We start from the raw sequence: 20,495 nt of genomic DNA, 5'->3' as shown, positions 1-20,495 counted from the left end.
GGTCTGTGCCCAGATTCACAGCATTACACCCAGGCCTCTGCCCACAAACCCCACGGACACAGAGCGGCACAGCACACTGGTTAGGCACCCGGGCCCTGGCATCCTGCCCCGAGGCTCAAATTCCGGCTCAACTCCTTACTGACTGTTACTTAACTTGGGTAAGCTGCCGATCTTCTGAGAATGTATTTGCTCATTCATGAATCGGGATGATGATGACAGAACCTGCCCGTAGGCTTGTTGAAAGGGTTAAACGGGCTCAAGGTCCACAGTGCTTAGAACAGAGCCTAGGGGACCGTAAATAACCAATAAACGGTTGCTGCTGTTTTTTCCTATCACAGCAGCTCTGTGGGATTCCCCTCTTAGAGTCATCTGCAGATGCCTTCACACATCTCAGGGGTGAGATTTTGGAGATGGATGGATCTCACGTGCCCTGCCCTCCGTGGGCTGAACGGCTGAGGCCCAGCTCCGGTTACGTGGCTTGCCTCTGGGCACTAGCGAGAAGATCCACAAGCCTCACTGCCGGGTAAGTGGCAACCAGGCACAGGGAACACAGGCACTCTCCCTCTGTCACAGCTTGGCATCAGCGGTCACCACGCCGTTTGGGTGATCTGCTAGCTGGGAAGCTGCCTGAGCCTTCTGGGTCCCCGAGGTCCTCCGAAACTGTGTCTCCGACCACACAGACAACAACCAGGAGGAACAGATGCACAGAGCCAGCCCCGGGGTCTGCCAAATAGATGAGGCTGAGGGTCTCCGCCAAAGCTCGATAAAAATGATGACCTAGGTGGCTGGGGTAAGCCTTGGAAAGGGAACAGAAAACTGCTCTGTGGCTTCCCTGGGCTCCAGCCACAAAGACACAGCAGCAGAGAGTAAGCAGCCCAACCCAGCCCTCAGGGGAGCCATTTCTGTGAAGAGGACTTTACACTTAACAGCAGAAGCAAAGTGAGTCTATTTGAATAGTTAGCATTTGAAACCCTGAAGGGCACTTCAGGTGTTCTTCTATTTTCTCTTAGCCGAGTCCCAGGATGCACATCCTTTGGGGGCTTTCTGGTTCCTATTTTTTTCTGCTTTCCCTAATGCAGAAACAGCAGCAATCACAATGGTTAAAAAACAAGGGTTTTTTGTTTTTTTTTTTTGTTTACCCCTCAGAGCACCCACACAGGCTAACACTACTGCTACAACCTCCGTATTGCAGAAGGGAAACTGAGGCCCAGGGCGGCTCCCCAAGTCCCGACACCCACACACAGCAAAGAGATTTATCATGGGAAGGCCGAGTCCGGAGTCCAGATTCTGATCGCCAGGCCACGCTGCCTGCGTCACGTCCGCCTGCATCACGTCTGCCTGCAGGGATTCGGACGTGGAGAACGGAGCGAGCATTCCGAAATCTTTGTGGAAGGGAGAATAGGTCGTTTTCAAGTTTTCTTTGTCAGACTCTCTTAAAGGCAGCCCCGTCTCTACCTCCCAGCACCCCTCGTCTATGAGGTTGCAGTATCCTTCTAACTGGTCTTTCTTCCTCCAGCTCCTCCTCCTTCCCACCCACCTTCCCCCTGGTGAGAGGAGTTACTTTTACAACAGAAGGCTTCCATCATGTCATTACCTTGCTTCAATCTTTCCGTGACTCCCCATTCGCCGAAGCATAAAGACCAAACTCCTCAGCAAGGCTTTCTGGGCGTCTCCCAGATTCAGCCCCGCCCCCCTCCCCAGCCTCCCTACTACCACTTCCCATACCTCTCAGCTCAAGCCACACAGGCCACTTGCTGATCCTTCCCAGGGCCACGTGTCCTTGGGATGTCCTTCACCATGGCCTACTGAGTGATCCCCTCTCATTTCTACATTTCTGTTCAAGGGTGTGGGCTTCAAGTTCAGCTACTGCTCAAGAGTGAATCCTGGATCCTCCACTTACAGACCAGGTGAACTTCAGCATATAACTTCACCCTCCACTGCCTCAGTTTCTCCATCTGTAAGTGGGTACAAAAGACTATCATCGTAGGAGGTAAATAGCCACAAAATCTCCCCTATTTGCCTCACTGGGACTCCATCTTTTTTCCCACATACTTCGAATAGCTCCATGCAATGAATTCTAATTATTAATTTACATGTCTCTTTCTCCAGAACGTCTCACCCTATTGACATGTTGGACTGGATAGTTCTTGGTGATGAGGGACGATGCTGTGCATTGTAGGATGTTTGACAGCAGCCCTGGTCTCTGCCAACTGGACATCTGTAGCACCTGCCCAGTTGGGACGACCAAAAATGTCTGCAGATGCCATGGTCAGATGGGCCGTGGAGGCAAACCCCCTTCCCATTAAGAACCCCTGCTTGACAGTCTGAGTGACTTGAATAATAATATAAACAGCAATAGCACCAGCTATCATTTTTTGAACGGGAACCAAGCACAGTTCAAAGCTCTATGCATCAATGGTAGAGTTTAATCCTCTCAACACCCTAAGGGTGGGGGATTTTAGGCGCATTTTATTAATAAACTGGATCACAGAGAGGTGAGTAACTTGCTCAAGGTGTGTCTTATTCTCTTTTCCATCCCCAACACCTGGTATGTCACTTGTTACAACAGGAGCTCAATAGCAGTTTAAAAAATACGTGAATGAATGGCCAAAAGAACAAATGAATGCATGAGATGGTCTCCTGCACTAGGGCAATCCATCTTTCTCCACCATTCAGGGACAAAGGCCTGTAGGCCTCCTTCAGAGCCCCGTGGTACCCCATGATGTAGTTTAACTCATTGCAAAATGCCTCCCCAGCTATGGCTCTTCTAAGCTATCTGGGCATTTCATGGGAGTTACACTGTTCTGGATACTCCGTTTTTGTTATTAATAACAATCACACTCTCCAGCTTAGCTTTATGAGGGGTCACTCAGTCCAGATCAAAATTCTGGTATTATCAGATAAATATCATCAATCTATTTTCTACATATGAGTCACTCCTTTCAGACCTTTAAGAGATGCAATAATACTATTTCCTAGCTTAGAAAACACCACACAGAAAAACCTCCCAAATGCTGTGTTTCTTATGAGCTCAGAGGAATAACACGAGGACCGCTGCCTGGTCTGTAAGTGTGGATATTTTCATCCTACAAAGGGATCAGTGAACTAGAAGGGCAAATGATAATGTTTGATTCTTGACTGACACGGGTTCAGCATTTAAACCTACTTAGCCTACAAACACAAGTCTAAGTCCTTCAACCACAGTAGACAGAGATCCTAAGGTACCCCAGACACAGGGGACTGAGACACAGAGGGAAGAAACAAAGAAATGCTTCTGTTACACAGCAAGGAACTCCAACGGTTCTTGACGCTGCTAAAATTCTAGCAAGTTATACCTAAAGCACATGTCTAAGAAAGACTGGAGCTCATGATACAGCAAGACCTACTTAAGGGCTTATAGACTCACTGGGCAAAGCAAGGTAGAATCAGACAGACCTCACTTTGAATCCAGGCTCTGCCACGTCGACAATTGGAAAGTTATTCACCCTCTTTTAGCATCACCTGTAAAATGCTTATCTGGTATTGTAATGCTCATCTGTGAAATGGGCACTATAATATGAACTTAGAGGGCTGTTGGAAAGATTAAATGACATGATGGATATAAGGTGCCTAACTCATAACAGGTGCCTAGTAAAAGGTAGTTTTTAAATTATTATAAAAACGATCTTAAGGACAAACACCTATACACACCTGATTTTACAGACAAACCCCTCGGCTCAAAACCTGGGATGGGTTTCAATGGTGGCACCAGAATTAGAACCTGAGACCAGATGTCTCCCATCCTGTCCTTCATTCTGGCCTCTGAGCCCTTTCTTAAAGGAGAGAGCCAAAGACTTAATACTGAAATAATAAACAAATGCATGAATAACCTCAGATATCTCACAGCATCACCAACGGTACAGATCTAGTTTGATATCTCATTCAGAAAGCATTTCTCTATTGGGTAGGAATTAAATGCAAAGCAATGCATAGGCTACGTATGGACACAAAGATGAGACATAAGCCATCTCCTCGAGATCTCATGTCTAAGAATGGAGAATTCAGACATAAGTGGATGGACTCAATTCAAACCACCTTTTAGGTTATTATATATATTGTAACTAAATAAAAAGGATCTTACCACATATCACAACACCATGCCTAAGTGGAATTGCATTCTTGGTTAAAACTACTCTACAATTACTTCCTCCATTCTCGATGGCATTCCAGGCCTTAAATCTGGCACAGAATTCGTCCAATACTGTCATCACTACATTTGGTAGCATTTCTCATGAAGGAAAATAAAAGTTAAGACCATCCAAGAAAGAGTGATATGAAAATTGCCCTTGAATGTTAGCATTTAAAAGTTTTATTTTTGTCCTGCACAGTGTGGCTCAGTGGGTTGGGTGTCACCCTGCAAAGTGAAAGTCGCTGGTTTGATTCCCAGTCAGAGCACAGGGGTTGCAGGTTTGGTCCCCAACTGGGGTGCATCCATTAAGCAATCAATCAATGTTTCTCTCCCTCTCTTTCTCCCTCCCTTCCTTCTAAAAATAAATAAATAAAAACTTTTTAAAAGTTGTATTTTTAAAAAACTATAGGGAATACGTATAAATCATATTTATTCCCAGAGGGGAAAAATGTGTGTTTTTATTTATTTAAGAGTCAAGTTAGATTATCAAAACTAATTTAAAAGAATACAATACTATGAAGGTGCCAGGTCACAAATAGCCCAGAATTCTGCTCCCCAATCCGTGCCACTTGAAATAGGTAAATAATAAGCCAACCCAGACTTGCAAATCCTACAGCATTCTAGATTGCAGTGGCCGATAGAATTCAATGCAGATAATCCCAGAGCCAGAGGGAATCAAGGAAGCCATCTCTTCTATCCCTCTGCTTTCCAAATTTCAGAACCTCCAGAAAGACGAGACTCTTCCTTGCTTCTGCAAGTGCCACCACCTTCCACCATAAACAGCTCCTCCTGGTTCAGGAGGGTGTGTGGGCAGGAAATCAAACTTCAGCCTCTGAGGAAGCCATCCCCCCCAGCACCTCCCAGGGGAAGCCCTGCAGCTGGGTTCCCATTTCTGTTCCTCCTCCCAGGACTCAGTTCTCTCTCCACAGACTTCTCAAGCCTCCGGTTTGTTCCCCTCCCATCACACCACCTTGGAGGACTCTGCCCTCCCGCAGCCCTTCCCAGCCCTGTTCACCTCTGCCCAGGCCACCTCCCCCCTCTGTTCTCCCTGCCTTGCTTCTCTGTGTAGCAGCGCAAGTTCTCTGCCTCCATTTTTTTAAGGATCATTTTTCCTTGATATCCAGGTTACACATAGCGAATGTTCAAAAAGAGCAAGCTTGATTATATATTACTGCTATCATTATTTCATCCCCATAAATCCACCAAAATGGATGTCTCAAGTCACCCCCGGCCTCCTCACCCCACATCTTGTGGCCATTTCTCTACTCCACCCTCATTGACCTTGACATGTTAACACATCCCAGCTTGTTTAAAATTCCTTCTCTCTTAGAATATAAGCACCCCTGTGTTCGCTGCAGCATTATTTACAATCGCCAAGATTTGGAAGCAGCCCAAGTGCCCATCCGTAGATGAGTGGATAAAAAAGCTGTGGTACATTTACACAATGGTAAGATAAGAAGACAATATTACCCTTTGCAACATCATGGATGGACCTGGAGACCATTATGCTAAGGGGAATAAGCCAGCCAAAAATATGATCTCACCCGTATGTGGAATCTAATGAACAAAATGAACAAGCAGAATAGAAACAGACTCATAGATGGAGGGCAGACCGACAGCCGTCAGAGGGGAGGGGTGTTGTGGGGCTGGGCGAAGAAGGTGAGGGGATCAAGAAAAAAAAAACCCTCATGAACACAGACAATAGCATGGTGTTGAGCAGAGGGCAGGGGGTGGCTGGAGGTAGGAGAAGATAAAGGGAGGATATGACTGGTGATGGAAAGAGACTTGACTTGGAGGGATAAACACACTCCAATACAATACACAGATGATGTATTATAGACTTGCACATCTGAAAGCTATATAGTTTTATTAACTAATGTCCTCCCAATAAATGTCAATTAGAAAATTTTAATCTATATTTGTTCATTTTCAAAATAAAATTCCTTCTTTCTTTGGCTCCTAGGGTACTCTCCCACCCGTGTCTCACGCAGACTTCAGAACTGGGAAGTTAATCAGCATACATAGGTGGACTTGAATTTGAAAATCCACAGCCCTTTCTCCCGCTGTTGCCTCTGCCACCACATCCAAAAGTAGACGATGCAGATCACAGCCTGCTCCAACATCAGGGCCATGGCTTATGTGGCAGTTCTGCCCCCACGTCATCATGTGCCTCACTCTCTGGCTTCTTTGATATCAAATGTCACCTCCCCAGAGAGGTCCTCACTGACCAGCAGGAGCCCCATAACCAAAGGCAGATAATTCCAGGACCAGAAAGACAACACCCATGCAGTCCTCTGCCCCCACAGGTTGTTCTCCGGTCCACTCACTCACAGCTCACCTGGATCAGCGTCTCCAGCTCCTGTGGGCTCACGCAGACATGATCCCGCAGGAATTCTGCCTTTTCCAAGGCGATGGTATTCTTCTGGCTGCTCTCAAAAGGCTGCTCCAATGCCCGGAAGACCAGACCACCGGTGACAAGGTAGACCACCACAACCACAAAGATGGCGACCACAGTTTTCCACTTCATGACGGTTTGCAGGCCCCCTTGGGAGGCGCCTTCCATCCTGGCTACCACCGAGGCGCGGGAGGAGATGGACAGGCGTGGGGCCGGGTAATGCCCGTTAGCGGCGCCCTTGGGCTGGCACACTGGGGGCGCGGCTGCAGGAACGGCCACTGGGAAAGGGGTGGGAGAGAGGGGAAAAGAGAGTTTGTTTATAAATACAGAAGGCAGAGCTGCTCAGAGATGAAGCACACACGCCTTCCTCAAGCCAGCTGTCCTCTGAGCATTCAAAGTGGTCACCAAGACTGCATTGAGGGAGTGTGGGCAGTTCCCTGTTTGAGTTCTGAAAAAAAATGGGCACCAGGAGTCCTACTTTAAAAAAAAGTGATTAACTTTGAAATGCTTATATTATTCTTCTACAAGGGTCCCAATTGGAAGCCAGGTCTCTGTTATCATTCATTTTCTCCCTGAGCCTCCTCGTTTAAATAATATATAAGATACACAACAAATGACTATATTTGAAAAACAGACGTATTGTTCCACACGGAGAGGAAATAAGTAAGACATACCCAGCTACTCTGTCCAAGTACTGGGGGCTAAGTGATACCAAAAAGCAGAGAGGAGATGAACGAGCAACAAGTTTAAAAGTCCCTGATATCAAGGGCTGCGGTCACGAAACGAAGGAGAGAAGGTGAGCCTGCTACGAGGGAGACACAGTGAAGAGGGTCAAGCATCTGAAGACTCGAGGCAAAGCATGAGAAAGCTGGGCACAGTGAAAGAAGGAAGCAAGGAGCGCTGTTTTATGCCAATTAACTTGGTCCCCTGGGGAAAAAAAGAACAATAAGAACACGCCTCCTAAAGGTACCTCTCAACAAAAAATGTGATGTCTCCGATATAATCATGCCTGCTCTCTTAGTAGTAAAATTTTCCTTCTACTTTCCTCTAATAGGAAGCCATTGGAAAAGACATTTCCCTCGTTTTCGGAACACACGGAATTCTCAAAGGGCCCCTGGTCTGAGCGAGCAGTTTTTTTTACCTTGAAATAAACGTGCGAAGCCGGAGTCTTTCCTGGGACGGCAGGACGTGCAGGGGAGGGGTGCACACAGAAGGGTATCGTGCATTTCCGAAAACGGCCGTGTCATTTCGATTTTGCTCTCCCTTTATTTTACAACCACTTATTATATAGCCTCTGCTATGGTGCAGCCCAAGCTTTGTGTAAATAAGGTTTTAGGTGATGACAAGCATAATTACCTAAGCAGGGCAAACAACATCTCACTCCTGAGAGCTGAACTGCTCAACCTCTGTCTTAGGAAACTCAAAGTAAATAAAAGCGCAGGAATGTCACTCCCCGTTCAAAACACCAGCGACCCTGACAACGTCTGGCCAGACGGATGACCACCTCTGGTAACCCAGGTTTGTACGTCAGCCTTCCCTCCCCAAGCCTCAAAATAGGCTTTTCTCTTCTGAAACCAACCTGAGCATCTGCCTTTGTTGTATATTATTCTAGCAAATAAAATCTTTAAATGCTACATTTCCTTCTAATCTACATGAACTTAAAACTCTCTGGAACCTGTGACTGAAAGATTTAAGAATTAGAATCAGCCACCTGGGAACTACATTCTTGCTAACGCTTCCCTAAATTCTTACTTGCCCTTGACACTGAGAGGATGAGCCGCACCACACTGTGTAGTTGATAGAGCCTGTCTACCTGCCATTCGACTCAGAGCTCCAGGAGGGCAGGCACTGTGTCTCCCCATCGCCTTTGCACCCCAGTGCTCTGCGCAGTGCCTGGCACGCCGTGGGAGGCCGATCCATGATGGCTGATGAGGTGAATGAAGAATGGAAGGAAGGAAGAAATGTTGGCATGTGCAAACCATACGTGCGCTATGGATGAGTAGTGTCAAGTGCCAAACAACCTGACATTCCAGCAAGACCGAACAGCTGGCCCTCCAGCACAGCAGAGCACTGTTCCCACGGCCACACCGTCACACTCTCGGCCAGCAGCCCCCTCCCCACGCTCATCTGCCTGGGCAACGCCTGCCCACCCATCCTGCTCAGTCTCAGCTCGAAGCTGCCTCCCCCGTGAAGTTGTCCTGGACTCCCCAGGCGGACTTGGCACGTCTGTCTCCCCACAAGCCTATAAACTCCTTGGAATCAGAAAGCTCGTCTTTTAATCACTGGATTTGAATACCTTGGCACAATGCCTAGCATAAAGCAAATATTTGTTTTCCGTTGTTGTTATTGCTGATAATTCCTTCACAGTATAAACAGAGCTCCAACAGAATCACCACCATCCGCCACAACAAGCATTTATTTAGTACCAAACAGGGACAAGGACCTGTGGTGGTGGGGACACGTCACAGTCCCTCCCAGCTTGGGGGTGGGGGCAGTGACAATCCACAGCGTCAGGTAACAACCCTTAGGATGAAGCCTCACAGGGTGATAAGTGAAGGCCCTGAGTATGGAGGTGAGTTGCAGCTGGGTCTCCATCACCAACCCCTGCATCATGGCTGATTCCAGCCATGGAATCTAGAACCCAAGGCCAGGCAGAATTGGGCTTGAGGAAAGTCTTTTCCAGCCACTTCCCGGTGCCAGTTTGCTAAGAGACCATTCTTGGGAACAGTGTTTGAACAGAATCTACCAATCCCTGAGTTTCCAAAGCATCAGGAGCAAAAACCACAGTTTTAATCCCAAACCTATGAGCATCTGGGGTGGCTTTGAAATGGCCACTTAGTATCTCTCTTTTCTTATCTGCAAAATATGAATAATGGCCAACTTTTTACACCACCTCCCCCCCGCCAGTTTTCTCAGGGGCAGCAAATGAGCTGCCCCAGTTACTAACTGGAGTATATCTGTAGATATCAAGACTACTGGCAGGAACCTCAGAATACTACAAACCTTTTGTGTATTGGACTAAAAATGGAGTTGGTTGCCTTTTGCAAATCAGATGGCTGCACATTTCATTGGCTGGAGAAGAATTTGGTTTGTGCCTTTTGCTTTCACGGGATACGTTTGTAAAGGGTGTTTTGATCAACCCATTTCTTCTCCTTGGAAACCACATGTGCTCTCACTCCAGCACAAAGTTGCCTGTGACCCAGGATGCCCCTGGAGCTCTCTGTGCCTAACGCTGGCAATAAAAGCCAAATGGCCAGGTGATGGTGACTGTGGTGGTGGTAAAGGTAACAGGATGTCCCACTACTTACTGGGCACTTACTTTGTGCCCATCAACCTAATAAACACTTTGCTTACATCACTGCATTCGGTTCTCACCACAAGGCATCCCCACCCTGTGTGAGTCCAGGTCCTTCCAGAAGAAGACACCAAGAGTGGATTTTTTGCATGGATTTCAACAGGGGAAACAGCCAGCAGACTCACTGTGAGTGTGGCCCCAAGTAAAGGAGAGAGGGAGGGAAGGATGGACACAAGCTTCCTAGACCAGGGACCCCTAACCTCTAGGCCATGGACCAGTACCAGTCCGGGCCTGTTGGGAACCAGTCTGCACAGCAGGAGGTGAGATTGAATGGAATGCAATTGAATTGTCCCCAAACCATCCCCCCCACCCCTAGTCTGTGGAAAAATTGTCTACCGCAAAGCTGGTCCCTGGTGCCAAAAAGGCTGGGGACTGCTGTCCTAGACCACCTGCAGCCTAAGGAAGGTTCAACATGGCCATCAAGGAGTTCTTGAGCCAAAGTCAGCCATCTGAGGAGTCCTGGATTTCCCAGGAAGACTCTGCCTTAGGGTCCCTGCTGCACCCAGTCATTGGTTGGGAGCAGCCCACAGGAAGTACGCCCGCGGGACAAGCCCACAGTGGATCCCACAGCAGCAGCTCCGGCTCTTGGTCCATGACACTCCCTCTGGTTGGAAGCCTGCAAGGTGCCCCCCGGCTCACGGCAACCACACATCCCTACTTCACAGAGAAAGACACTGAGACCCAGAGAGGCTCCATGATGAAATCAAGGCCAAGTGGGCAGAGAGTGGCGGGGCCAGGATGGAAAAGAGAGGAATCTGATTTCAAAGTCAGTTCACCTCTAGAGCATGGGAACAGAAAAACAGGAGACAAAGAAATTCCAGGTGGAAAAGGCCCTTGGATCCAAAACTCAGAAAGGCATTAGTCTCAGACAGGCATGAAAGTGCTTTCCAGTCTATCAGATTGACTTTAGTTTCCTGGAGGTGACAAAGGTTTTTGCCATATAACGAAACCATAAGGGATGGGTCGTGTGAGTGACAGCCTGCTCTGCTATGTGACTCCAGCTGATGCGACAGGGAAGGTTGAAAGGCAATAAGCATTCCCTCCCAAACATTAGCCCATTCCATCTTTGACCCTCAACGTGGGTGTTTATGAGGGCACATGTGGACACCTGCTTTTCCTTGGTTGAACAAGTTCCTGATAATTTCACATTATTCAGGATTTCCCATGTCCTATGCACTTCACTGTATCATCCATTTATGTATTCAGTCAACAAACACATTTACCAGGCGCCATGCTTGGCCCTGGGAATATACGAGTGAGTGAAACACATCCCTGCCTTCAGAGTTAGTGGAAGAGATGGCAAAGGTCTTACCATGCATGAACTTCGTTTATCTTCACAAAAGGATGGTGGTCATTACCTACCTCCCCTTGACGGGAGAGAAACCAAGGCCCCAAATGGTGACGCTGACCAGCCTGTCACAAGCTGATAAGCAGGGAGGGGGTCCCTGGGCCCATCTTCAGACACTTAACCCCAAGTGCCTCCACTTGTCACACACCACCTGAAACAAATAGCACCCATAGGATTCAGGGTCTCTTGGTAACCCAGAAAGTGGCCACTTCAGAGGTGCCAGGGTCACACAGCAACATGACTCTGCCTATTGACCCAGGCAAAGTGCAGTTGGGAGTACAACGCACTGGCGAGTGGCAGAGCACACCTGCCCTCCCCTCCGACTCCCTCCCGGGCCTGGAATTCTTCCAGAGCCATGTGTACCAAAGCTCAGAGCTTCCAAAGAACCTCAAGGTACAGCTGTGCCCGGAATCCCCAGAGGCTGCCCTGATCATAGGCCAGGGGTGAGGGTGGGTGTCAGGAAGAGAAAAGGCAACAGAAAGAGCAGGCAACTCTAGTCCCACCTGCCTGGGTTGTCACAGCAGCTGCTTTCAGCCACGATCTGCCTCTGAGAGGATCAGAAAGAACGTGTGCGCCCGCCCCCCCGCTTCCAAACCTTGTTTTCCCATTTCCATGGGACAGCTGCTTTGTTTCCAGAGGAGAAAGACCAAGGCGTCGTGAAATTTCTGGGAAGTTTTAGAGACAGACAGCCACGATAAGAAGAAACGTGGCTGAACGGGGGGAAGAGGGAGCTAAGAACATACTGCCACCTTGACTCACATCTGTCCTCGCTGTTCTTAGTACAGGCCTTGGTTGCTCACCTGGGTCACTGAGACGGCCTCCTTTAAATTCATCCTCCACAAGGCAGCCCAGTGGCAATCTCTGAGGTGTAAATCTGATCGCATCCATAAGCTCCTCAGCAGGCAACTCAGACATTTGGAATAAGTGCTGGTCCCGTGGCGGGCACCAAGACTCTCTTCCAGAACCCAGTGCCTGCCTATGTCCCCAGCCTCTCCCGCTGCCACACCCTCACATGCAACCTTCGCCCCAGCAGCCAAACCCGGCAGCACCAGGTCCTTGCATGCTGAGCCTGGAGGAGAGGGTCTTGCTTCCCAGATTCCTTTCTTCTCCCTACTCTTTATCTGGCCTCACTTCATACGTCACCACCTCCAAGAAGTCCTCCTTGACTGCCCATCCCCCCACCCCGTAGGGTCAAATGCCCTTCTTCTATGATTTCTCTGTGTCTTAATATGGATCTTAGCATAGTGCTTACACCTGGAAGCCTCCTAGTTACAATTTGCTCCAGTCCTAAATTCATTCATGCATCTATACATAAATCTGCCTTGAGCTGGGATTTACAATACCAAGTTCACACACCTCCCCAAAAGACAATTTAACTGCAGAGTTCATTGAGCTGGGTAGATATGAGCAGCCCTGGTCCTATTGTCTGTGTGTGTGTGTGTGTGTGTGTGTGTGTGTGTGTTCTTTGTTACACAGACTGACATCTTAAGTCAAGGTGTTAAATTCTCAAAAAGTCAATAGTCCGAGCCGAGCTCTTCATGGCTCCGTCAGTAGCTGGGGAGGATTGGGAAAGAGACAGAGAAGTAATTCGCTTCACTGTGTTCCAAACACTCTGCACTGTCTCATCCTCAACACAATGACTAGAAGGTTCTGTTTTACTCATGGATACAAAATATTTGTTAGGTTTAAAAAATCTATTGAATGACATGAATCACCCCTGGTGAGTCACCTTGGTGGTGCCAAGCAGGCAGAATTGCCCCCTAGTCTGCTTTCCTGGGGTTCCTCTGCCTGGGACCAAACAGCATAATTTGGATCTGAGGACCCCAAAAGCTGAAACCTTGCCCTCCCCTCCACCACAGTGTACTTCTATGCTGGGGAGTGTAAAAAGGTTGCTGGTTCATTTGGAGTTCAAAGAACCCATGACTTCCTGATCTCCCCCAAAGCTTTTGCTGTAGTTATAAACCAGGGGCGTGGCATGAAGTGAGGGTCCTTCACCGGCACACAGGGCCTGGAGAAGGAGTCTCTGAAGACTGGGGCCTCCATCCCCGTCTAGAAGCAGAAGAGATAAAGGAGAAGGCTCAGACACAAGGGCTATAAAACCAACATGTCCCAGCGATGGGTGGAATGGGAGCGGTACCTTCTTACCCTCTATCACGGTCCAGGATGACACCAGGCCTCTGGCTTGGAAAAGCATGATGTCCTCCAAGAGAGAAAGGGCAGGAGACTTAGGTCTGCAGCTCCCATAGCACATCCAGTGTAGACAGATACCCAGTAGACAATAGGCATAAGGGACTAGAACTTGGGGATGGCCAGTGGGCAAGGGGGTGGGGCAGTGTGGGAACTAGCTGGAACCTAGATTTGAGGGTGATGAGAACAGAAGTGGTATTGAAACCATGGGGCTGGCTGAATTAGCCCAGAGGGCGATGTAGAGCGAGATGAAAGTAAAAGATGGTGCTGGAGGGAGCAACATTCACAGGACAGCAGAGGGGGGACATGCCCACGGGAGAGCCAGGCTGTGGCTTCCTGGGCATCAGAGATGGCAGCTCTCATTCCCCCTCTCTGTTCGCAGCATCATTCACAAGGCCTGGCCTGCGAGAGGGCCCAGCCTGTGTCTGCTGAACTGATCCCTGCTGTATAACATTAGGTTGCTTCTCATTAATAGTTTAGATCATTTTCTCTCCCCGACTGCCAGGAAACTCTCTCCGAAAGATCCCTGTTCCAGAATTTCTAGACATTGTAGATTACTCCCAATACCATGTGGGATGGTATTATTGCTGCAATGAAACAGTGCTTACTGTCCTCACCCACCCCAGCACAAAGGGCCCGGGACCCAAGTTAGTTCTTACGTGTGCTGAGGCAGTCAGAACAGCCCTGGCGTTTCCCAATGGACTGCTCCTCTTTGGGGATCCGGGGCTGCCTACCTCGTGGTTCTCTCAACAGACCTTAGACTCATTTGTCTTGACTCCATGGTCAAGGCCTCAAGGTGCACAGCCACAGCTGGGGTTCTCTTGCCTTGTCCCAAAATGCTTCATCGATAACACATTTTGTCCCTGTCCCAAGTTTTTTCCTCCACAACTTAAATTAACCAGAGCACTTTTAAAAGGAAAGACATTTTTTTCTTCCCTTTGGGATTAAAAGTAACATAAGCAGCTGTGATTTCCAAAATTATACCCTTTACCCTGGAGCCAAGTGTGTTAAATTCTTTCCCAGTGGCTTGTCACAGCAGTCACCTCTCCTCACTGGGCTCCATGCAGAGCACACCCCACATCCAGGCCGGGGCAGGCGATCCTTCTACAGTTCCAGATTCGCTCCCGCTTAAAACCCCTCCATCATTCCCATGGTTCCTTGCATGGCCTGCAGCGGGCCATGTGCTGAGGGCCAGGCTTATTCCTCCAGCCACTCCTCACCCCCGAGTGCTTTCCTCCACCTGAACAAACTTCCATCCATATCAGCAGTCACCAACACATACGTAGTGGTACTGATCTAACCTAAAAGGTCCACGGTAGAAAGCAAAACTTAAAAAAAGTGTGTTAACTCATTAGGGAGACAGATCCCATGACCAAGTCCATACCCCATGCTGTGGCCTAATTCCCGAACCTTAGGAAATCTGTGCATTGCATCTCGCCCAGTGATTGTGGCAGAAGTAGCTCAAGGTACTTCAGTAAGTTCCATATTTTTTAAAAAGTTCATATTTATCACAGCCTAAAGTACATCAAAGTGATGAGTGCGCTGATGTTTTACAATAACAGAAAAGGAGGCAGCATTTAGAAATTTAATGTGTCAGTCATCCACCCACTCAGCCAGTGATGCCAACGACGTGCCAGGAACTGCACCACCTCCTGCACTGTGTCCAGCCTGCTGAGCCGCCAGCCACCAGGAAACCAAAGGCACTGATTCTATTGGGAAGTGCAAGGCAGGTGCAGTCACTGGACGGAAGACCCCATGTAGCTTTGATGTCTCTCTGTGTAGCCCTGACCCGTCCCTGCTCTCCACTTCCCCCCGCCCTGATCCTACCTTCCCTACCGCTCCCATCCCAACCTTCCCCAAAACACCTCAGGACCCCTCGCTTCAGAACCAAAGGCCACCCCTGCATCCCCAGCCTCATCAAGGAGCCTTCCTCCTCTTTGTGCCCTGACCCCTGGACTTGCCCTAAGGATCCTGTCTGCTGAGCGTGGCATTTGGACAGAGGTGCTTCAGTCTCCCTCACCCACAACATCAGGGCCACGCTGTCCTGGAAATCCAGTAAGTTTACTCTCAGGGTCAAAGCCCCAGTTTGTTTGAGACCCAAGCCCTCTGGCTCTTCCACTTCCTCCTTTTCCTCAAGGCTGTTGGTAGCCCCGGCTTCTCTCCTGGAGTCCCCGAAGCTTTCCATCCAGGTCCTGCTGCCCTCCTGGGCGACTTCAGGGTCCCACAGACAATCCATCCAAATCCTGCACTCCCATTGCCTCGGTTTCACCACCATTATCGTCATCTCCATTCCCACTTCAACCACTGGCTTAGATCACGCTCCTAAGCTGATCCCTCGAGTAGATGCTGAAATGAACATTGGTTTGCAAGGGATTTATTTAGGAAGTGCTTCCAGGGGAAGGCCATAAGGGAATGGGGAAGCAGGGATGGGGAGGGCAGGAAACCAAGCAAGGGTGTAAATTCCAGATGAAGCCCCATCTCCACCCGAGCTCTTGGGGAGCTCTGCAGCGTAACTTATGTCTTCGAGTTCATCCCACCTCGAGGCACAGGGACTAGACTTTCATTCTTTTACCCAGTCCCTCACTGGCTTCAGACAACCCCTGGGGAATATAAACGCCCAGGACCAGCCTGCAAACAGGTGCTAGCAGAACAAAAGAAGACCTCTGACAGTGGCTGTCAGCAGGCACTGCAAGGGGGAAGCGCACAGACTCGGAGGACAGGAGCACCGGTCCAGGAACACGATCTGCACAGGCTGAGAACACCAACAGCATCCACTCCAATGGCATCCCTCCCTGGGGGCCACATCGTCACAAGAAACGGCCCTGCCTCTGAAACACCCCACTTCTGACCTGACCAACCTCTCCTTCCAGCTCTCACCCTCACTCAGTCCCACATCACATTGTGTCGTACTCTCTCGCCCTCTATTGTGCCCTCCCTAGGTTCCCTTCCTCCCTTCCCCACCCACCCAGCTTTGATTCCATGCTCAACGCTGCACTCTTCAGCTAATAGATTCAACCCCCTTTCCTTTGTCCCTCCCCGGAATCTACGTTATTCTTTCCTTCTGCTCAGACTCCCCCTCCACGCTGCAGCATCTACTGGAGCAACCGAACAGAGTCGGGGATGGCTGCTGCTCTAAACCCACAGTTTCTTCCTCATCTGTCCTGGATGCCACAGAGCAAGCCTGCCCTGTCTCCCTGCTCAGAGTCCGCAGTCAGGATAAATGTCGTGAAGATGTCGAGGTGGATCTCACCATAACCTAGCCTGAACTCGTATAAGGAGATCCCTCTGCAACGCATTCACTTTACAAAAGAATTTTCTGCAGGAAGTGTTTACACAGAAAGCTCTGTGTGCACGTAAAACAGGCTCTGGCAAATATCTATACTGTTTTCGGAACAAACCATGGATGCAGAATGATGTGTTCCCTCCCTTTGCCCTTCTCCCAGGTGGCGTCTCTACGCCCCAGCACACTCTGCCCGGCAAGCAGCCTCGGCCAGCATCATCGCTCGGTGCTTCTGTTCCTCTCATAGCCACTAAAACCTCCTACAAAAAAACTTAGATAGGGGAATTTCTTTTAGACGGTTCTTCCCCCCCCCCCCCCCCCGTGCCTACTAAGTCACGAAAATGAATGAGATCCGTCCAAGGAAGAAAACAGTTTCTACAAAATACCCTGCAAAATAGCTTTGCCTTTCAGCATCACCCTCTGGATGATTCCCTCCAAAACAGCTTCTCCACTGCAGCGCCTGGGCTGCTGACATCAGCAACTTCTCCGTGATTTGCTGCAAACACAGCTCTCGGAGACGGGCAGCAAGTGTGGGTGAGCACAGAGATAAACTAAAAAGGGGAAGGATGACCCACATTATTCCTCAGGAGTCTGGGGAGAGAATGATGCAGAAAATGTACAAGCCCATTTCTCTGGACACTAAGAAGTGTTTTTGAAGCATTATCAATAGCTGGACTTAGTGAAGTCTTCGAGGAGTCAACAGACTTACTGAAAAAACTGGGGAAGTGAACTTCAAAAGGAGGAGTGGGAAGTTTCAATAAACCAGCTGGGTGTATTTCTGGCCACCTCTAGGTCTGGGGGATGAAATGGTGTGTGACGAAGGCTAGCTGCCGGGGAAATCGTAGGGTGAACCAGCCTCAGAAGAATTTCCCAGGCCAGAGAGCTGCTGACTCTAAGCTGGATCCTCTACCTAAAACAGATGCTTCACCGGACCTCCAGAATGCCTGCAGTCCTTTCTCACTAAGTCCTCCTGCTGGAAGGTAAATTCCTCTGGAATCCCCTTGAATGTGGTCCCTTTGCCCCAATCCCAGTGTACGGCCTACAGTAAAAGCTCAAGTAATGTTCTCAGAATGGATTGGACCAGTGCTGGTCAAGTGCTTCAGGTGCCAGGGGGCGCAAAGGTGACGGAACAGAACCCTGCTGTCCAGGAACTCAGCGTTGGATGAAATGGAGTGGAGGTACCTTCAGAAAAGACCCAGCACTCAAAGATCTAGAGAATGCTCCCCAAATCTCAGGGAGCACACCAATCCTTGTAGGATCACAAGGACATCTGCCAAGCTGCTATGCTGGCCCTTGAGCTGCTCCCGGAGAAACAGGCCAGAAAGCGAGGGTTTACAGTCACTCGTTCTCAAGAGCTAAATCCCTCTTCTGTACTCACCCCCCACACCCAAAACTGTTACCCAGGCAGACTCAGTATGTGTGGGTTAGTCACAGTTACGCTGGCACCACAAGGATATTCCCTGTGAAGGAACTGCCCAGCTATAAGAACCATCGGACATTCTTTGAAAATCTAATTTAGTCAAACCCAAATTAGGTGTTGGATACTGGCACAGAGTAGGGCTCAATTGCTTGGTGTAAAATGTTAATATTGCATTCAGCTTGCCACGTAAACAAATGCCAACTGTGGGTGCAAGATCCTTATACGTAGCAAATCTTGGGCGGGGAAGCACGAGAGAAAAAAACATTTTCATAGATAGTTAAATCTAACCTTTGGGCTCTAAGGGTTTTTTTTTTCAGTGCGTTATTTTTTTATTACAGTTTGCATTCAACACTTTTTTTTGCATTAGTTTTAGGTACAGCACAGCATATAGACATTCATGCAGGTTACAGAGTGTTCTCTTGATAATTCAGGTGCCCACCTGGCACCACAGACAGTTGTTACAGCGTTGGTAACTATATTCCCCATGCTTTACCTTGCATCCCCATGACTATTTTGTGTAAGTACCAATTAGTACTTTTGAGTTGACTTCATTTACTATTTGGTCATATGGAAAATATTATATCTCCAGTAACAATTTTTGTCTTAAGATCTACTTTTTCTTTTTTTTTAATTTCATTTAGTTATTTTTCAAGTACAGTTTTTTTGTCTATTTCTCCCATCCCAGTCCCCCCCCCTGCCCCACGCGCCCTACCTCCCCCCTACCTCCCCCCCTCAGTCCTCATCCCTGTGTCCTTCATACTTGTTCCTCCATGGGTTCTCAGGTTTTAACCAACGAATAGAAGCCCTAGCTAATAATTAATTAGCCGCATGGTTCAGATTCAACCTGTACTTAATTGCTTTGAAATTGCCTCTGAACAGGGTCATCAGAAATGCAGTCTGTGGTTATGTCTCCCCCAGCTCATAGCATGGGGAGAAGGGAAGTCACAGGAATTGGTATGACCAATTGAAGTAGCAAATGACTCCAACTGGCTCTCTTGGAACATGTGGGCATTTCCAAGGGCTCCCTGCCTCTTAAAGATTTTTAATGGTCCCTCAGAAGCCAGGTAGGTGTCTTTAAGCGTCTATAACTGGGACGTCCAGAACTCATCAAAGCCATTTGCTCCGGAGCCACGGGGCAGTAATAGGTGCGTCATGGAGGAAATACTGGGTCCTCTGGCACAGCCACTAGTGCCACATGACTTAGTCCCCTAAGAACTTCCACGAGGCCCATTCCATAGATTTCTATAAGTGGTATCACAAGCACCAGGTAGTTTCTCGTCATTTGAGTATCGCTGATTTTCTATCAAACCGGCTTTTGAGGAGTGCTCACTATATGCCCAGCACTCTGTTGCCCTAAAGGAATTTAATAGAAGCATTGATTATTCCCAGAAATAATGTCCATTGAGGATAGCTACCTTATTGGCCCTGGCAGTTCAACCCAGAAGCAGAGAATGCGGTCACTTTTATGTGGCAGTCTAGTTAGGGTAGGGTTGTAAGATTTGCTGCCAGACTCCGAAAAAAAAAGTCAGAATTTTAAAAATTAGCATAAGTGTGTCCCATGCAATTTTTAGGCATGCTTTAAACACTTTACTCTGAAATTCGCATTTAATTGTGTCCTCTGTGTTTAATCTGGCAATCCTAAACCAGGGAGACAGGAGAAGCACAGCCATCAACCACCCAACACAACCAGTCAACATGTCAGAAGTACTACACTGGTGACCCCACCCAAACTGCTCTTGGCAGGGTTTCCACTCTGTCCTCATTGCGAAGTCCAAGGAACTCCATCATGGGCATATCTGACTTGGCCTCTCAGCAGCACTCCACACAGAAGACCTTGCTCCTTCTGAGTACACTCCCACTTCTGGTCTCTGTAACACCAAACTCTCAAGATCTTCCTCCACTCTCTCTGGCTGAGCCTTTTAAATCTGCTCTGTGTATTCCTCATCCTAAAAATTCCTAAATATTGGGTTTAGATTCTCTCCCTGAGTGGTTGCTTCTGGGGCCATGGTTTTAAATACCACCCACCTGCTGGTGACTCTCAGATTTTTATGTCCAGGGAAACCATGGGCAGAGTCCAGCAGAAGGAAACTCAGGAATCTGGGGGTTAAAGTCACAGGAGCTACAGGTATGCTGTACCCCCAGGCTCTGACCCAGGTGCGATGCCAGGCCAGCACTGCAGGTGAGAGCTCTGCTGGCTCTCAGGTTACGGGAATACAGATGCCCCAGTCACCACGGCCATTGCCAGTAACATCTGGGCGGTTAATGAAGACCATCTCAAACTCATCCTCATGGACTGCATGGATGGCCAACCTTCCAGGGACACTGTGAGCTTTGGAATGCTC

The 20,495-nt window shown here is 48.6% G+C and overlaps 1 protein-coding gene across 1 annotated transcript in view; it reads right to left on the bottom strand.

The window, feature by feature from the left end:
* The window catches only part of KCNK10 (potassium two pore domain channel subfamily K member 10), a 109,666-nt gene that overhangs the window by 51,256 nt on the left and 37,915 nt on the right, over positions 1-20,495 (bottom strand). The window contains exon 2 of the mRNA XM_037130296.2: positions 6,507-6,841. Within this exon, the coding sequence (XP_036986191.2) occupies positions 6,507-6,841 (335 nt within the window). The remainder of the gene's footprint in view (positions 1-6,506; positions 6,842-20,495) is intronic.

The sequence above is a fragment of the Artibeus jamaicensis genome, unplaced genomic scaffold (assembly GCF_021234435.1).
Source record: "Artibeus jamaicensis isolate MK-2021 breed Jamaican fruit bat unplaced genomic scaffold, CSHL_Jam_final contig_444, whole genome shotgun sequence".
In the NCBI taxonomy this organism is placed as follows: domain Eukaryota; kingdom Metazoa; phylum Chordata; class Mammalia; order Chiroptera; family Phyllostomidae; genus Artibeus; species Artibeus jamaicensis.
The sequence above is the reverse complement of the archived record's forward strand: the minus strand, read 5'-3'. Positions and strand labels throughout refer to the sequence as shown.